General features: G+C 44.2%; 1 protein-coding gene across 1 annotated transcript in view; it reads left to right on the top strand.

Moving 5' to 3' along the window:
• The first annotated feature begins 205 nt into the window (after window positions 1-205).
• LHFPL6 (LHFPL tetraspan subfamily member 6) overlaps window positions 206-17,012 on the top strand; it is a 120,204-nt gene continuing 103,397 nt past the window's right edge. Inside the window, exon 1 of the mRNA XM_038761522.1 lies at window positions 206-683. Coding sequence (XP_038617450.1) covers window positions 299-683 — 385 coding nt within the window. The 5' untranslated portion in view covers window positions 206-298. The remainder of the gene's footprint in view (window positions 684-17,012) is intronic.

Below are 17,012 nucleotides of genomic sequence, written 5' to 3'. Positions count from 1 at the left end.
GAAAATTGATTCGACCCACTTTTCGGAGCCAGGTCCCACCCTGGTCTGTGAAATTCTTTTTTTTTTTTTTAATTAGTGTCATTTAATTTTCATACTTCCTACTCCTTTCCCACCCAGGGACCATCATCCTCTCAGTAGAAGATGAGACGAGATTGATCGATAGGATTCAACCTCCCTCCCCCCCCACACCCGACACCCCCGCCCCGAGCCCAGCGGTTCTCCAAGACCAAGGAATTTAGGATTACGTCCGCGTCTCCTCATTCACAGTCCGGTCAACCTAGCGATTGCGAGCTGAAAGATGGCATCCAGCCTCACTTGTACGGGGGTGATCTGGGCACTGCTGTCCTTCCTCTGCGCCGCCGCCTCCTGCGTGGGCTTCTTTATGCCCTACTGGCTTTTGGGGTCCCAGCTGGGGAAGCCGGTGTCCTTCGGCACTTTCCGCAGATGCTCCTATCCCGTCCACGACGAGAGTCGCCAGACCATGGTGATGGTGGAGGAGTGCGGCCGCTACGCTTCCTTCCAGGGCATCCCCAGCGCGGAGTGGCGGATCTGCACGGTGGTCACGGGCCTGGGCTGCGGCCTCCTCCTCCTGGTGGCCTTGACGGCGCTCATGGGGTGCTGCGTGTCCGAACTCATCTCCAGGACCGTCGGCAGGGTGGCCGGAGGGATTCAGTTTCTGGGAGGTAAGTCGCTTGCTTCGTGGCCTCTCTGCTCGCCTTGAGCCCTAGAACGCTGAAATCATCTTGTAGGTGACTTCCTGGTGAGTTCCATGCGGGTAACTGGGACCTGTGGCTTAAAGAAGGGGTGTCAATGACTTCCACCAAAGTACGGCCCACCAGAAATTCTTTCTGGTGGGCCGTACTTTGGTGGAAGTCATTGACACCCCTTCTTTAAACCTCAGAGGGGTTTAAAGCTTCTCAGCTCTGGCCCGTACTTGGAACAATGTCTGTAAATCCGCTGAGCCACGCGGTTGGAGAATGTAGGTTGTTTTATGCAAGGTGTCAAACAGCCTCCTTGATGGTCAAGTCAGTGACGCGTTCCCAAGTGACAGGGTGTAGTAGTCCCTGGAACACATATTTTTCCAAAAACTTCCATCTCCCAGTCTTGGACGGTTTACATGGCTCTGAATTGCTTGGAAGCAGGATGATAGTGATAATAATGATGGCATTTATGAAGCGCTTACTATGTGCAAAACACTGTTCTAAGCGCTGGGGAGGTTACGAGGTGATCAGGTTGTCCCACGGGGGGCTCGCGGTCAATCCCCATTTTACAGATGAGGTAACGGAGGCCCAGAGAAGTTAAGTGATTTGCCCAAAGTCACACAGCTGACAGTTGGCGGAGTCGGGATTTGAACCCATGACCACTGACTCCAAAGCCCGGGCTCTTTCCCCTGAGCCACGCTGCTTCTCAGTATAGGTATCTCAGTAGCCGTTTCCTAGCAAAGAAGCAGCGTGATCTGGTGGTTAGAGCACAGGACTGGGAGTCAGAAGCACCTGGCTCCGCCACTTGTCTGCTGTGTGACCCTGGGCAACTCACTGTACTTCTCTGTGCTTCAGTTCCCTCATTTAAAATGGGAATTAAGACTGTGCGCCCCATGTGAGACGTGGACTGTGTCCAACCTGATTATCTTGGATTAGAGCAGTGCTTTGCACGTAGTAAGCGCTTAACAAATGCCATTATTATTATTTATCCCGGTGCCCGGCACATAGTAAGCACTTAACAAATACCATAAAGGAAATCATTTAGAATGAAAATGTGCTACATCCGTGTGCCGGTCCGTTGCCATTTCAGCAAGCTCACTTTGGAACCTTTGCTCTCATTCATTGTTGTATTTATTGAGCGCTTACTGTGTGCAGTAAGGGCACTGCAAAAGGGCACTTTTAGACTGTGAGCCCACTGTTGGGTAGGGACTGTCTCTATATGTTGCCAACTTGTACTTCCCAAGCGCTTAGTACAGTGCTCAGCACACAGTAAGCGCTCAATAAATACGATTGATTGATTGATTGCAGAGCACTGTACTAAGCGCAGGGCACACACAGGCTTCATGGAGCCCAATGAAAGACTCTGAAAGTGGCACCGTCAAGTGGAAAGGAAAATGCTTCTTGAGGTGAACGTCGCGAGGAGGAGTCTGAGGCATTTTGAAGATGACATTTTAAAGAAACTAAAGCACCAATCGTTCATGCTCCATCACGTTGGCAGTTTTTTCCGTCACGGTGACTTCCTGGCAGTTTAAAAACTCAATTGGCATTCCCAGCTGGAACCTGTTGGTGAGCAAGGGAGATCAGTGGGAACTGCAGGGTTAATTCCAGTCCTCAAGCTTCCAGGAGAAGCTGCCCGAGAGGGACAGAGAATATTTCATGAAATGAGATTTTTCCAGCCGTTAGAAGCTGGATATTTTCACTGAAAAATTCCACAAAAGGCTTGGCTCATGCTTGGGCTTTTCCCAGCAGGACTCAGTTTGCTCTTTCTGGTCATATGGTTTTAATTGGCTTTGATCCAGTTTTCCACTGTGTTTTGAGCCTCCATTCTTTGGGAGGACTGGCTGAGTTTATAATGCATTCTGGTGAAATGACAACTTCCCTACGGAATCTGAATCGGAGAAAAATAGGACGAATGAAAACAAAAAGTTGAGGCGCTTTTCTAGAAGAAGTGGCCTGAACCCCTTCTGTCGAGGGGTGATGCGCTTTTCATTAGCACATCTGGGAAGGCAGTAGACTTCTTATTTTTATGATATTTTTGGAGTAAGATGAAATCCAATCAAATTTCCCCGGTCAGAGATGCCCAGAGTAAGGGGGGATGTGGTTTGTATGGCTATCTGTATTTGGTAATGTATATAAGTGGTAAAAGGTGATTGTGCAAAGGACTGACATTTTATGAGAAAACAAAGTACAGACAATGTTGCTGTACAGGCTTGATTTTTATTTATACCATGTATCTGTTCTCTTCCTCTCTTCTGATTTTTATGTTGGCCAAAACAGGGAAAATGAGAAAAATAGGCTCCGTTTCCAAAAGCACTCCCTTGTGGGGCTGATAGGGATCAATATAACCTTTGGAGAATTTGATACGGATACGATATAACTTTTGGAGGATTTGAACAAGTTGCAACTGTGCCCCTGAGAGCATAAAAATGTTGAATTAAGGGCTTTCCGTGGTTTTTAATAGCACAGATCATTACAGTGACATGAAGTTAAATCACATAAGTGGAAAAATGGAACACAATACCTCATGAGATTGAGCATTCTTCTTGAAAGACACTTTCTCTTTGTAGTAAATTTGATCACTTCAGGTTTCTTTTTCCATTTAACAAGCATTCTTGTTTGATATATTTAAAGCACAACATGAGTGCTGCAAAGAGAAATCACGTTACCTGATGACAGGGGTCTTGCCTGCTAAGTATCTTGTACTCTTCCAAGCATTTACTATAGTGCTCTACACAAAGTAAACACTCAATATGTACCATTTTTTTTATGTGAAGGATCGTAGGATCTGAATCAATTACATGGAATATATACGTCCCCCCTACTCTCCATTTTGGCCATGTTTAGATTATAAGCATATATGTATATGCTGTGCATACGTGAGAAGCAGCATGGCTCAGTGGAAAGAGCAGGGGCTTGGGAGTCAGAGGAAGTGAGTTCTAATCCCGGCTCCGTCACTTGTCTGCTGTGAGACCTTGGGCAAGCCACCTAACTTCTCTGTGCCACGGTTACCTCATCTGCAAGATGGGGATTAAAACTGTGAGCCCCACGTGGAACCACCTGATTACCTTGTATCCACCCCAGCGCTTAGAACGGTGCTTGGCATATAGTAAGCGCTTAACAAATATCATTATTATTATGTGCATAAATATATATATATATATATATATATATATATATATATATGTAGAGAGAGAGAGAACACACTAATCCATTTCAGAAAACAAAGGACTGGCCAGTTATAAAGCATTTTATTTTGTATACTTCCATTTATTTACATCACCAGGTAGGAGTTACATCATGGGTTTGAATCCCGGCTCCGCCACTTGTCAGCTGTGTGACCTTGGGCAAGCCACTTAACTTCTCTGTGCCTCAGTTACCTCATCTGTAAAATGGGGATTAAGACTGTGAGCCCCAAGTGGGACAACCTGATCACCTTGTAGCCCCCCCCCCCGCACTTAGAACAGTGCTTTGCACATAGTAAGCGCTTAACAAATGCCACCATTATTATTATTATTAAAATGACATCAGTCCTGAAGAATAGCTCTGGATTGCTCTCCACATCCGACTCAGCCACCATTATTATTACTATTATTATTATTATTAAAATGACATCAGTCCTGAAGAGTAGCTTTGGATTGCTCTCCACATCTGTACAGTGCTCTGCACACAGTAAGCGCTCAATAAATACGATTGATTGATTGATTGATTGATTGAGCCCCTGATCATCAGAATCAAGGCTCTCAGTGGGATGTTCATATTACGATTGATTGATTGATTGATTGACTGAGCCCCTGATCATCGGATTCAAGGCTCTCAGGGGGGTGTTCATATTGGCTTAAAAGCCGAACTGGCACATGTTGCCTGTGACAGTTTACAGTTCTGGACTTTACGGTACTGAAAGTATTGCGACTTTGAAGAATTTCTGTTACATTGTTTCTGTACAGTGCTCTGCACACAGTAAGCGCTCAATAAATACGATTGATTGACTGAGCCCCTGATCATCGGATTCAAGGCTCTCAGTGGGATGTTCATATATGATTGATTGATTGATTGACTGAGCCCCTGATCATCGGATTCAAGGCTCTCAGGGGGGTGTTCACATTGGCTTAAAAGCCGAACTGGCACATGTTGCCTGTGACAGTTTACAGTTCTGGACTTTACGGTACTGAAAGTATTGCGACTTTGAAGAATTTCTGTTACATTGTTTCCGTACAGTGCTCTGCACACAGTAAGCGCTCAATAAATACGATTGATTGATTGATCGACTGAGCCCCTGATCATCAGATTCAAGGCTCTCAGTGGGATGTTCATATTACGATTGATTGATTGATTGATTGACTGAGCCCCTGATCATCGGATTCAAGGCTCTCAGCGGGGTGTTCATATTGGCTTAAAAGCCGAACTGGCACATGTTGCCTGTGACAGTTTACAGTTCCGGATTTTACGGTACTGAAAGTATTGCGACTTTGAAGAATTTTTGTTACATTGTTTCCTGAGCCTCGGAAAGTGATTCTGACGCTAACCTCTTGAGGGCACAAGAAGTAGACGCATAACAGTTGTCACTGATGGTAACAAGTTCCTCTTTCCCGCTTGGTTTTTCTCGCCGAACGTGACACAAATGAAAAATGTGCTATTAATAGAATGTGCTCAAACTGACTCTTGAAAGGAGAGGATAATTGATAATGGATGATTAACGAGTCTTTGTCTTCTCGAACGTTTTTATTCAGTGGCATCTTTTCCACAAAACCACCGTATTGGAGAATACTTTATGAGTCTGGAGCAAATGGAAAAAAAAAAAACCTATGAGTGCCAACCTAATTTTTTTTAAAAACCAGCGAGTGTAATATTTTAGAAATGGCCATCTTCGAGTGCTTTGCTAGAAACCGATCTCAGTAAACTCAGGGCAACGTGAAAATTAAGGTAACCAAAGCAACAGGCTGTAAGCTCCTTGGGCACAGAGAATGTGTGTTGTATTGTACAACTCTGTTGTATTGTCCTCTCCCAAGTCCTTAATATAATCCCCTGTGCTTGGGAACTGCTCAATAAATGCCATTGACTGACGCACTGAAGCAAGGGAAGGTATGATCACACAGATTTCTGAACTTTACCTGGGCCTCTACATTTTCTCACCTCCTCCAGGAGGCCTTCCCAGACTGAGCCCCTTCCCTCCTCTACCCCTCGTCCCCCCTCCATCCCCCCATCTTACCTCCCTCCCTTCCCCACAGCACCTGTATATATGTATATATGGTTGTACATATTTATTACTCTGTTTATTTATTTATTTATTTATTTTACTTGTACATTTCTATCCTATTTATTTTATTTTGTTGGTATGTTTGGTTCTGTTCTCTATCTCCCCCTTTTAGACTGTGAGCCCACTGTTGGGTAGGGACTGTCTCTATGTGTTGCCAATTTGTACTTCCCAAGCGCTTAATACAGTGCTCTGCACATAGTAAGCGCTCAATAAATACGATTGATTGATTGATTGATTGATTGATTTTGCCCATCGGGCAGATGGTTATCTAAAACTCCTGCCGTACTGGGGACAAGTAAGGGAAGCAACAACAACCAGGTAGGAGTTACATTTTTAAAATGACATCAGTCGTGAAGAGTAGCTCTGGATTGCTCTTCACATCCGATTGAGCCTCTGATCATCTGATTCAAGGCTCTCCCACGGTGACCTACCCACTCACCCTCTCCCTTCAGTTCTGCCGGCCTGCTCCTCATTGTGACCATAATAATAATAATAATGGTGGCATTTGTTGAGTGCTTACTATGTGCCAAGCACTGTTCTAAGCACTGGGGTAGATATAAGGTAGTCAGGTCGTCCCACGTGGGGCTCACAACCTTAATCCCCATTTTACAGGTGAGGTAACAGGCGCCGAGAAGTTAAGTGACTTACTCCAAGTGGCAATGTTTAGATATTAAATCATTCAAATTTGAGCGCTTACTGTGAGTAGAGCTCTGTGCTAAGCGCTTGGGAGAGTACAATAGAACAGTATAACAGAGTTGGTAGACACTTTCCCTTCCCGCAAGGAGCTTACAGTCTAGAGGGGGAGATAGACAATAATTTAAATAAATAAATTGCGGATACGTATAAGTGCTCACAGAGGGGCAGAGTGATGCTACTTGTACTTCCCAAGTGCTTAGTACAGTGCTCTGCACCCAGTAAGCACTCAATAAATACGATTGAATGAATGAATGCTGAAATTAGTGGGAGAAGAGGAAATGAGGGCTTTATCAGGGAAGGCCTCTTGGAGGAGATGAGCCTTCAAATAGGTTTTGAAGGTGGGAGTGTAATTTGGGAGAGAGATATTATGTATGCCCAAAGAAATATTGTGAAAGAAATAATGAAGATTTTAAATTAGAGTTCAGGTGATGTCATTGAGTGTTTTCCTAAGTTCAAACCATTGGCAAGAAGGACACCATGCAAGATCTGCTTTTCAGCTTTGAGCAAGATGCTTGCCCAGGAGGGAGAAGCTTAAAATGCCCTCATATTTTTCTCCCGTAGTTGTCGCTTGTTTACACTACACTGCGTTTAGCTGCTCTTGAGTCAAAGCCGTGTGCGCGTTTGACAAGAGAGGCCGTGAAGCCGAGATCCGTTCCCAGGCGGATCGAGGCATTGTGCAGCTTTGAGACTGATCCCTGAGACTCAGACCAGTGGCTGCGGGGAGGAGAAGGCTGACATTTGCTGTGGGTCAATTCAAGAACATTTATTGAGCCCCTGTTGGGTGTGAAGGACTGTTCTAAAAGCTTGCGAGAGTCCAGTAGAAGGCATGATCTGTGCTCTCAGTGTGGTGGGGAGAAACAGCCTGAAGTCAAATAACAATAGTAATTATGGTACTTGTTAAACACTGAGTGCCAAACACTTTTCTAAGCACTCGGGTAATTTCAAGTTAATCAGATTGGACACAGTCCCTGTCCCACATGGGGCTCACATTCTTAATCCCTATTTTACAGATGAGATCACTGAGGCACAGAGAAGTGAAGTGACTCACCCAAGGTCTCACAGCGGATAGGTGGCAGAGCCGGGTTTAAAACCCAGGCCTGTGCTCTCTCCACTAAGCTGTGTGGATAGGAGGAAGGTGAGAATCACTCTATATTAAGAATCCCAGACCAAAAAAAATTAGGGAAGGCACCCTAGGCAGTTAACTGGCATTCAGAAGAGGAATGTTGTTCTGGTGGCTTCTATTTCAGAGTCCTGCCAGAGAAGTTAAAGAACCTGTGGATGTGTACATCACATTGTCGTGAAAACACAAAACTTCTGCAAAGTGGGGAAGGATATTACAGAAATTGCTTTTGCCCTGGCAGTGAAGGATTGGATCAAGGGCTTTTTCGGTTGCAGAGACTGAGACATGGGAGTTTTGTTTTTGTTTGGGAGCCACCTTTTGCGTACTATGCCCAACCTGGATTAACTAGACTAGGCTAGCTTTTCTCCGGGCAGGGGTGGCTGATCTGTGCTCTTCACCCCAGGAAGGAGCTGAGGCTAGAGGTGTTTCTTGGATTTGCTTCTTGAAGAATTAGGTGATGAGCTCAGAAGCAAGGCTTTAAAGCCGCTTTGTTTGCCGGCATTAGGTGACTGGGAAGGAGTGAAACCAAGTAAGCCAGCTAAATGGCATTCTGGAGGAATTGAGAACTTCAGATTGGAGGGATGGCCTTTCGTGGGATGGGGAGAGATGGGTCTGTCAAAGAATTCACCAAAACAGAGATCTCAAAAGCTTCTTAGTCCACCTCCTGCCCTCAAGTTGGATTAGCATTAGCTACTCGTCTTTCCTAGTCCTAAACATGGCCAGGAAAAGGGAAACAGTCTGCACGTCGACTTATTTTAAAGTGTGATGGTCTTTTTTATCCCGAGGTCTGTGTCCTGGCTACTGGTATTCTTGCCTTGTATGGGCATTTTCTCCCCTCGTATCTTGAGAGATAGAGAGCAACTCCCAGTTAGCCTTTCTAGCAGAATTTTAAGTCTGGTTTTTTCCGTGCCTGAGGTTATTCTCTCAAAGAAAGTTAGACTTGAGCAGGCTCTTTATCATCGATGTTAAGAATCACATCTAAAATAGGGGAAGCAGCGTGGCCTAGTGGAAAGAGCACGGGCCTGGAGGTCCGAGGACCTGGGTTCTAATCTCGGCTCTGCCGCTTACCTGCTGGGTGACCTTGGGCAGCTCTCTTAACTTCTCTGTGCTTCAGTTCCTTCATCTGCACAGTGGGGATTCAATGCCTGTCCTCCCTCCTACTTAGACTGTGAGGCCTGATTATCTTTTACGTACCCCAGTGCTTAGCACAAATACCACAATTATTAACACTGTCGATCAGTGGACTTTAGTGAGCACTTGTTGTGTGCCGAGCACTGTGCAAAGTGCTTGGGAAAGTAACTAATGCTGTTGTGCTAACTTGCCCACTAAAGAGTTTGAGGTTGCAGTGGGTAAGTAGCTCAGCACACCTCCCAGCCCAGCTCTGTGTGCGTTGGCAAATGCTCTGTGACAATTTAAAGATCCTAGTCATTTCTTCTTCTGGGTAGGCTAAACTTTTCCTGTTTCTTTTCTGGGCCCTTTCCTTGGGCCAGTCTACTTTATTTTAAGTGTTTAGTCAGTTTTTTTTTCTTTAGTGGTATGTGTTTCGTGTTTTACTATGTGCCAGACACTGTACTAAGTGCTGGGGTAGATACAAGATAATCAGGTTGGACACTGTCAGTTTACCGCACGGAGCCTCCAATCTTATCCCCATTTTACAGATGAAGTACCTGAGGCAGTGAGAAGTGAAGTGACTTGCCCAGGGTCACACAGCAGACAAGTGGGAGGGCTGGGAATAGAACCCTGCTCCCTCATACTGCCGGACCCGTGCTCTATCCACTAGGCCATACGGCTTCGTGTTGCTCTTCTTTTCCTACTTTCTCAATCCTCTATTTTCTTTTCAAGTTGGGAATACTACCCACCCCCTTCCTCTGAGCCATCCTCAACCAGAACCCAACATTTTAGCTACAATCCAACGTTAGTTGAAAGAGAACAACACTCCAGTATACCTTCCCATCTTGCAAATCCACTGAGTCTGACTGGTCAGATCACAAGCGCTTAGTACAGTGCTCTGCACACAGTAAGCGCTCAATAAATACAATTGATGGTGATGATGATGTCCTGGGTCCTTCTCCTGGGAGAAAAAAAGTGCTTTAATCACTTCCTAATTGATATCTATTCCTTTCTTTGTAGTGGTGGGTTGGGGGTGGTGGTGGTTGTTAATCACATTTCAGATGAGAAAATTGTCACAATATCACATATATTAGTGGGGGAAGTCAGAGGAATTGGGTTCTAATTTCGGCTCCTCCATTTACTTGCTGTTTCCCCTTGGGCAAGTCACTTAATTTCTCTGAGCCTCAGTTTTCTCATTTGTAAAATTGGGATTCAGTACCTGCTGTCCCTCCTATTTAGACTGTCAGCCCCCCATGATAGAGGGTCTGTGTCTGACCTGATTATCTTGAAACTCTCCTGGTGCTTAGTGTATAGGAAGTGCTCAGTAAGTACAATTATAACTGTTATTAGGTGGTGGCTATCCTAGTAATCAAAAAGTGTTCTTAAGCAGTCACCTTGATCCAGGCTAATATGCACCCTTGGTTATATAAGAAATCAGGCAGTTCCTTTCCGGGAAGTATTCCAAGCATTTGAGAAGTGGTGTGGATAGAACACGAGCCTGTGAGTCAGCAGGTCCTGGGTTCTAATCCCAGCTCTGCCACCTGTATGGGGTGTGACTTTGGGCACATCACTTCTCTGTGCCTCAGTTCCCTCATCTGTCAAATGGGGATTAAGACTGGACGCCCAGTCCCCCTCCCCATCCCCCCCCGCCTTACCTCCTTCCCCTCCCCACAGTGCCTGCCTATATGTTTGTACATATTTATTACTCTATTTTACTTGTACATATTTACTATTCTTTTTTATTTTGTTTGTTTTGTTGTCTGTCTCCCCCTTCTAGACTGTGAACCCATCGTTGGGTAGGGACCGTCTCTATACGTTGCCAACTTGTACTTCCCAAGCGCTTAGTACAGTGCTCTGCACACAGTAAGTGCTCAATAAATACAATTGAATGAATGAATGAATGAATTAGCTTGTGTCTACTCCAGCACTTAGTAATAATAATAATAATTGTGGTATTTGCTAAGCACTTACAAGGTGCCAAGCACGGAACTAAGCGGTGCGGTGGATACAAACAAATGGGGTTGGATACAGTCCCTGTCCCGCATAGGGCTCATAGTCTTAATCTCTATTTTACAGATGAGGTAACTGAGATACAGAGAAGTGAAGTGACTTGCCCAAGGCCACACAGCAGACAAGTGGCAGAGCCAGGATTAGAACTCATGACCTTCTAAGTCCCAGGCCCGGGCTCTATGCAGTACATCTAGTACAGTGCCTGGTATATAGTAAGCACTTAAGAAATGCCATTAAAGAGAAAAAAAAGCATCTGCAAGAGGTCATTTAAATCTCATACACTTTTTACTTAAAACTAGAGGAACTAAAAGGAAACAGTCCCAAGTGTGATTGTTATATCAATTTCACTGGCTAGTCTGATTTCCCAATGTGGACAAATCATTGTTCCGTCACGCGCAGCATTTAATCCCGAGTGCTCTGTGTTTGGAGACATCTTGCATGAACATCTTAAAAATGCATCGTATAGTGACTGCATTTGACATATTGAATATATGCACACGATTTTCCCTTGGCTGTACTAACTACCGAACTCAAATTTCAAGTATGTACAAGCGCAGAAGGCACAAAGTGTTTAATGGAAAGATTGGGAAAATACGGAATCAAAGTTGACATTTTCAATCAGATGTCCGGAAATGAACAATTTTCATAGCTCAGCATGTTTATCGTTTTCGATCTTGTTGTCAGGTATTCTGCTCCCAGCAAGGGTAGATTGTTATCATATTTAATGAAATTCAAGTTGCAGCTGTACAGTTAAATTAAAACAAATACGGAAATGTGTTTTCCCCTGATCATTATCTCCGAATTACTCTTCTTTTCAATCAGCTGGTTCCTTAAAAGGCAGAAAATGAGGGGATTTTCCCCATTCCTGTGTCAATGGTAGCTACCGTATACTTGGTGTGCCAGATTCTTTAAAAGGAGCAATTTAATTAAAGTCATACACTTGGTTTTAAATGTTTCTTGGTAAATTCAATATTGTGAAAGCTACTGCTTTCTCCCAAGCGCTTAGTACAGTGCTCTGTCTGCTGTAAGTGCCCAGCAAACACCATTGATTTATTTGAGTGATTCTTATGTCTCTCAGCACTCCAAAAGTTTGTATTTTGGTCTTCTAAAGGTATTTTTCTCAGATGTAGAGTCTGATTTTCCCCTGTTCCTTAGATGAGGCAGCGGATTGTTCTAAAGCGTAAGCTCCTTGTGGGCAGAGCACCTGTCCGCTCATCACCATCAACAACGGTATTTAGCGTTTGTACGCAGAGCACTGTGCTAAGTGCTGAGGAGAGTCGAGTCGAGTAGTGGGACAGGATCCCTGCCTTTCTGTGTGTCCTTGGACAAGTCACCTCACTTTTCTATGCTTCTGTTATCTGTAAAATGGGGATTGAAACTGTGAGCCCCTCATGGGATAAGGGACTGTGTCCAACCCGATTTGCTTGTACCACTCCAGTGCTTAGTACAGTGCCTGGCACATAGTAAGCGCTGAACAAATACCATTGTTATTATTTTTATTTTAACCGGGGAATGTTGGGCTTTTAAGGTTGAATCCCTCCTCCTCCATTCGGCGCTTTATCAGCAGTTCCAAGGCTCCGCCTGAATGGAATTAAATTATCTTGCCTCACTGACAGCATTGTATGATGCCAGTTACCTAAAAGACCGGATTTGTGTACATTTGTGTACATAGACATTTGTGTACCGGATTACAGGTAAATTGCCATCAATAGCAACTGCTTTGGGAGAGAAATAGAAATCAAAGAAGGGGAAAGTACTTTTCCTCAGCATTTGCTGACATGAAGAGGCTGGGACAATTGGGAAAACAAGAGAAAATGGGAAAACAGTAGGTAAGATAAATATTTTCCTCTCATGCATAAAAATAACCTTATGTTTTGATCTCAATGGGGGGGTGAGGGGGGAGTCAGTTGGCTTATCTCATGTAACTACAGTAGCCATTCTGATTGCAGCCCCCGGTTGGCACCTTTTAAAATTCAATTTGGCTTCTTGTGCCTTTGGCACTCAAGAAGTTTCATTAGATTTCACAGCAATGAGCATCCGTTCCCTGTGTGACACCTCTTTATGTACATTTGATTCCAATGTAAATTTAGACAATCGTGTTTTGTGTAGAGGAGTTCTACAATGATAGCATTACTGTCCAGTTAAAGTAGGTTTGGAAATCTGAGACCCGGGAGAGGTTGTGGAGTGGTGTAACGTATTCAGAGAAAGAATTTTGCTTTAAAGATTTGTGACACTTGTTTTGGGATCTTGCTCTATTTTTGTTCCAGACTAAAGTGTTCCCCTATTATTGGAAATCAGTCCTTTGGGAAAGATTTTGTAGTGTGTGGCTTTTTTGTTGTTCACCCCAGCAGACTAAGCTTATTGAACGTGGTCTTCCCTTTCAGAAGTAATGTAATGCCAAACTTGGTGGACTAGAGGTACTTTCATCAGTCATTGGTATTTATTGAGTTCTTCGTGGGTGCAGAGCACTGTTGTAAGAGCTTGGAGGAGTACAGAGTTGGTAGATGCATGCCCTGCCCACAGTGCGCTTACATCTAGACTGCAAAATCTTTGAAGGCAGTGACCATATCTACCAACTCTAGTGACTGTTCTCTCCGAGAGCTTTGTATAGTGCTCTGCACATAGTAAGTGCTCAGTAAGTAATAATAATAATGGTATTTGTTAAGCGCTTACTATGTGCAAAGCACTGTTCTAAGCGCTGGGGATGTTACAAGATGATCAGGTTGTCCCATGGGGGGCTCACAGTTTTAATCCCCATTTTACAGATGAGGTAACTGAGGCCCAGAGAGGTTAAGTGACTTGCCCAAAGTCACACAGCTGACAGTTGGCGGAGCTGGGATTTGAACCCATGACCTCTGACTCCAAAGCCCGGGCTCTTTCCACTGAGCCACGCTGCTTTTCTAGCGTGGCTAGTACGTTAAGTACTAAGTACCATCGATAGTCCTTCCTCTCCCCCTCGCCCCCCTCTCCATCCCCCCATCTTACCTCCTTCCCTTCCCCACAGCACCTGTATATACGTATATATGTTTGTACATATTAATTACTCTATTTATTTATTTATTTATTTATTTATTTTGCTTGTACATATCTATTCTATTTATTTTATTTTGTTAGTATGTTTGGTTTTGTTTTCTGTCTCCCCCTTTTAGACTGTGAGCCCACTGTTGGGTAGGGACTGTCTCTATATGTTGCCAATTTGTACTTCCCAAGCACTTAGTACAGTGCTCTGCACACAGTAAGCGCTCAATAAATATGATTGATTGATCTAGTGTACCTCTAAGAAGCTCTTAGTTTTAACTGTGGCCTTTTTTCTTTTCCATCTGACAGTGGTGCCCTCTGAAATTGTATTACTAATATGGAAAGTCCCAAATACTATTGTCGTGTTTCCAGCCTTTTTTCACCTTTGATTCAGAACTCAAAGTTCCTGCCATTTCTTGCTCCTTGCCCTTTTTAATCTGGGCTGTCTTTGTGGTGGCTGTCTTTTAGACTGTGAGCCCACTGTTGGGTAGGGACTGTCTCTATATGTTGCCAACTTGTGCTTCCCAAGCGCTTAGTACAGTGCTCTGCACACAGTAAGCGCTCAATAAATACGATTGATGATGATGATGGTGGCGTGGTAACCTGACCTAGCCCCCACAACTGTAATTCTGGCTCTCCTCACCTGGATCACTGTGCAACAGTGGCAGTTGGAGCAACTGGGAAGTAACATGGCATAGTGAGTGGCTAGAGCACGTGCCTGAGAGTCAGAGGTCATGGGTTCTAATCCCAGCTCCACCCCTTGTCTGCTGTGTGGCCTTGGGCAAGCCACTTCACTTCTCTGTGCCTCACTTACTTCATCTGTAAAATGGGGATTAAGACCGGGAGCCCCTTGTGGGACAGGGACTATGTCCAACCCAATTTGTATATGTCCACCCTAAATCTTAGTTCAAGGCCTGTCACACAATAAGCCCTTAACAAATGCCAATTATTATTATTGTGTATCTATCCCAGTGCCTAGAACAATGCTTGACACGTAGGTGCTTAACAAACATCACAATTTTAAAAAAATAAGATTGCCCATCGCTGCATTTTCAACAGAATACCAAGATACAGAGATTGGGAAACTTTCCCCTGAAGAAGGACCTGGATTCTAATCCAAGCTCTGTCACTTGGTAGAGTGAGGATAAGAACTAAGCGCTTAGCACAGTGCTTTGCACATGGTAAGCACTCGGTAAATACAACTGAATGAATTAGAAACCTGATTCTCTGACTTCGAATCCTGTGCTCCTTCTCCTTTGGGGCTCCCTGTCAACGACCATCCGCATCGCCAGAACTTGGGCCCAAACGGAGGCCAGTGTAAAGTTGAAACCAACATGTTGTAAAGCTGAAACGGCGCAAATTTACAAATGTTCTGTGTGCTTTTCGTTGCACTTGAAACCTCGGCAAGTCAGTTTGCTTCCTTGTACCTCAGTTACCTCATCTGTAAAATGGGGATTAAGACCCTAAGCCTCACATGGGACGTGGACTGTGTCCAACCCGATTAACTTATATCCACCCCAGCTTTTAGCACGGTGCCTGGCACATGGTAAACAGTTAACAAAGGCCGTGGAAAAAAAAATCCAAAAAGAAAGCTTTAAGAGTTGGAAATAAAATCTAGATCTCCCAGCTCTCAGTGCTCTACCACTGTACAGTCATGCCTCCCTCGCAATAGGGGATGGAAACTGTCTTTTCATCGGCATCTCCAAAGGTAAATTGGGCAGCCAGATGATCTTTCTAGCTTACCCGACAGAACCTTTCCAATTTTGCTTGCAAGGATCTGTTCAAGTGATGCTCTTCAAGAGCAGGGCTTAAATTGTGGGCGTTTTGGAATTTCCATCTCTGAGCCTTGGGGAAATTGAATTGTGTGAGAGAAAAAGAAGAGCCTTTATGGCTATATATAATTCTTGCAAACTCTAACAAGCATAGGAGCACATGAATGATAAAACGTGTTGAAATTGGAAATTAGAAGGGCAGGAGTTCCACCGGCTACACAATGGCTTCATTCACTGCCGGAAGGCAGGTTTTGCAACTGTGGTCACATATTATTAAACCACGAAAATCCACTATAGGCTGAAGTAGTTATTTCCTTTAATATTCCAGCGCTTAGAACAGTGCTTTGCACACAGTAAGTGCTTAATAAATGACATTATTATTATTATTATGGCAGTTTCTCAATTTATGATGTTTCAAGTGCAACAAAAAGCACACAGAACATTTGTAAATTTGCACCGTTTCAGCTTTACAACATGTCGGTTTCAACTTTACACTGGCCTCCGTTTGGGCCCAAGTTCTGGCGATGCGGATGGTCGTTGACAGGGAGCCCCAAAGGAGAAGGAGCACAGGATTCGAAGTCAGAGAATCAGGTTTCTAATTCATTCAGTTGTATTTACTGAGTGCTTACTGTGTGCAAAGCACTGTGCTAAGCACTTAGTTCTTATCCTCACTCTACCATTTTCCTGCAGTGTGACCTTAGGCAAGTCGCTTCTCTGTCTTTGTTTCCTCATCTGTAAAATGGGGATTCAATACTTGTCATCCATTCACTCAGTTTTACTTATTGAGCACTTACTAGGTGGAAAGCACTGTACTAAGCACTTGGGAGAGTACACTATAACAATAAACAGAGACATTCCCTGCCAACAACGAGCTCCTTCGCTCTTAGAATGAGAGCCCCGTGTAGGGTCAGGGACTTGCCTTGGGATTTAGGTCCTGGATTTTGCTTCACGGCATAATTTCCTTATTTCTAAAATGGAAAAGGGAGGGAACTTCTCGGCAGTATTTTTCAGGATGGTATGTTTTTGGATAAATTTATATGAGACCAACCCAACTTTAATACTAAAGGTTCACTGAAATGCAGTAATAATAATAATAATGATGGTACTTGTTAAGCGCTTACTATGTGTCGAGCATTGTTTTAAGCGCTGGGGTAGGTACAAGGTAATCAGGTTGTCCCACGTGGGGCTCACAGTCCTAATCCCCAGTTTACAGAAGAGGTAACTGAGGCCCAGAGAAGTTAAGTGACTTGCCCGAAGTCACACAGCTAAGTGGCGGAGCCAGGATTCGAACCCACGACCTCTGACTCCCAAGCCCGGGCTCTTTCCACTAA

Source organism: Tachyglossus aculeatus, chromosome 20 (genome assembly GCF_015852505.1).
Source record: "Tachyglossus aculeatus isolate mTacAcu1 chromosome 20, mTacAcu1.pri, whole genome shotgun sequence".
In the NCBI taxonomy this organism is placed as follows: domain Eukaryota; kingdom Metazoa; phylum Chordata; class Mammalia; order Monotremata; family Tachyglossidae; genus Tachyglossus; species Tachyglossus aculeatus.
The sequence above is the reverse complement of the archived record's forward strand: the minus strand, read 5'-3'. Positions and strand labels throughout refer to the sequence as shown.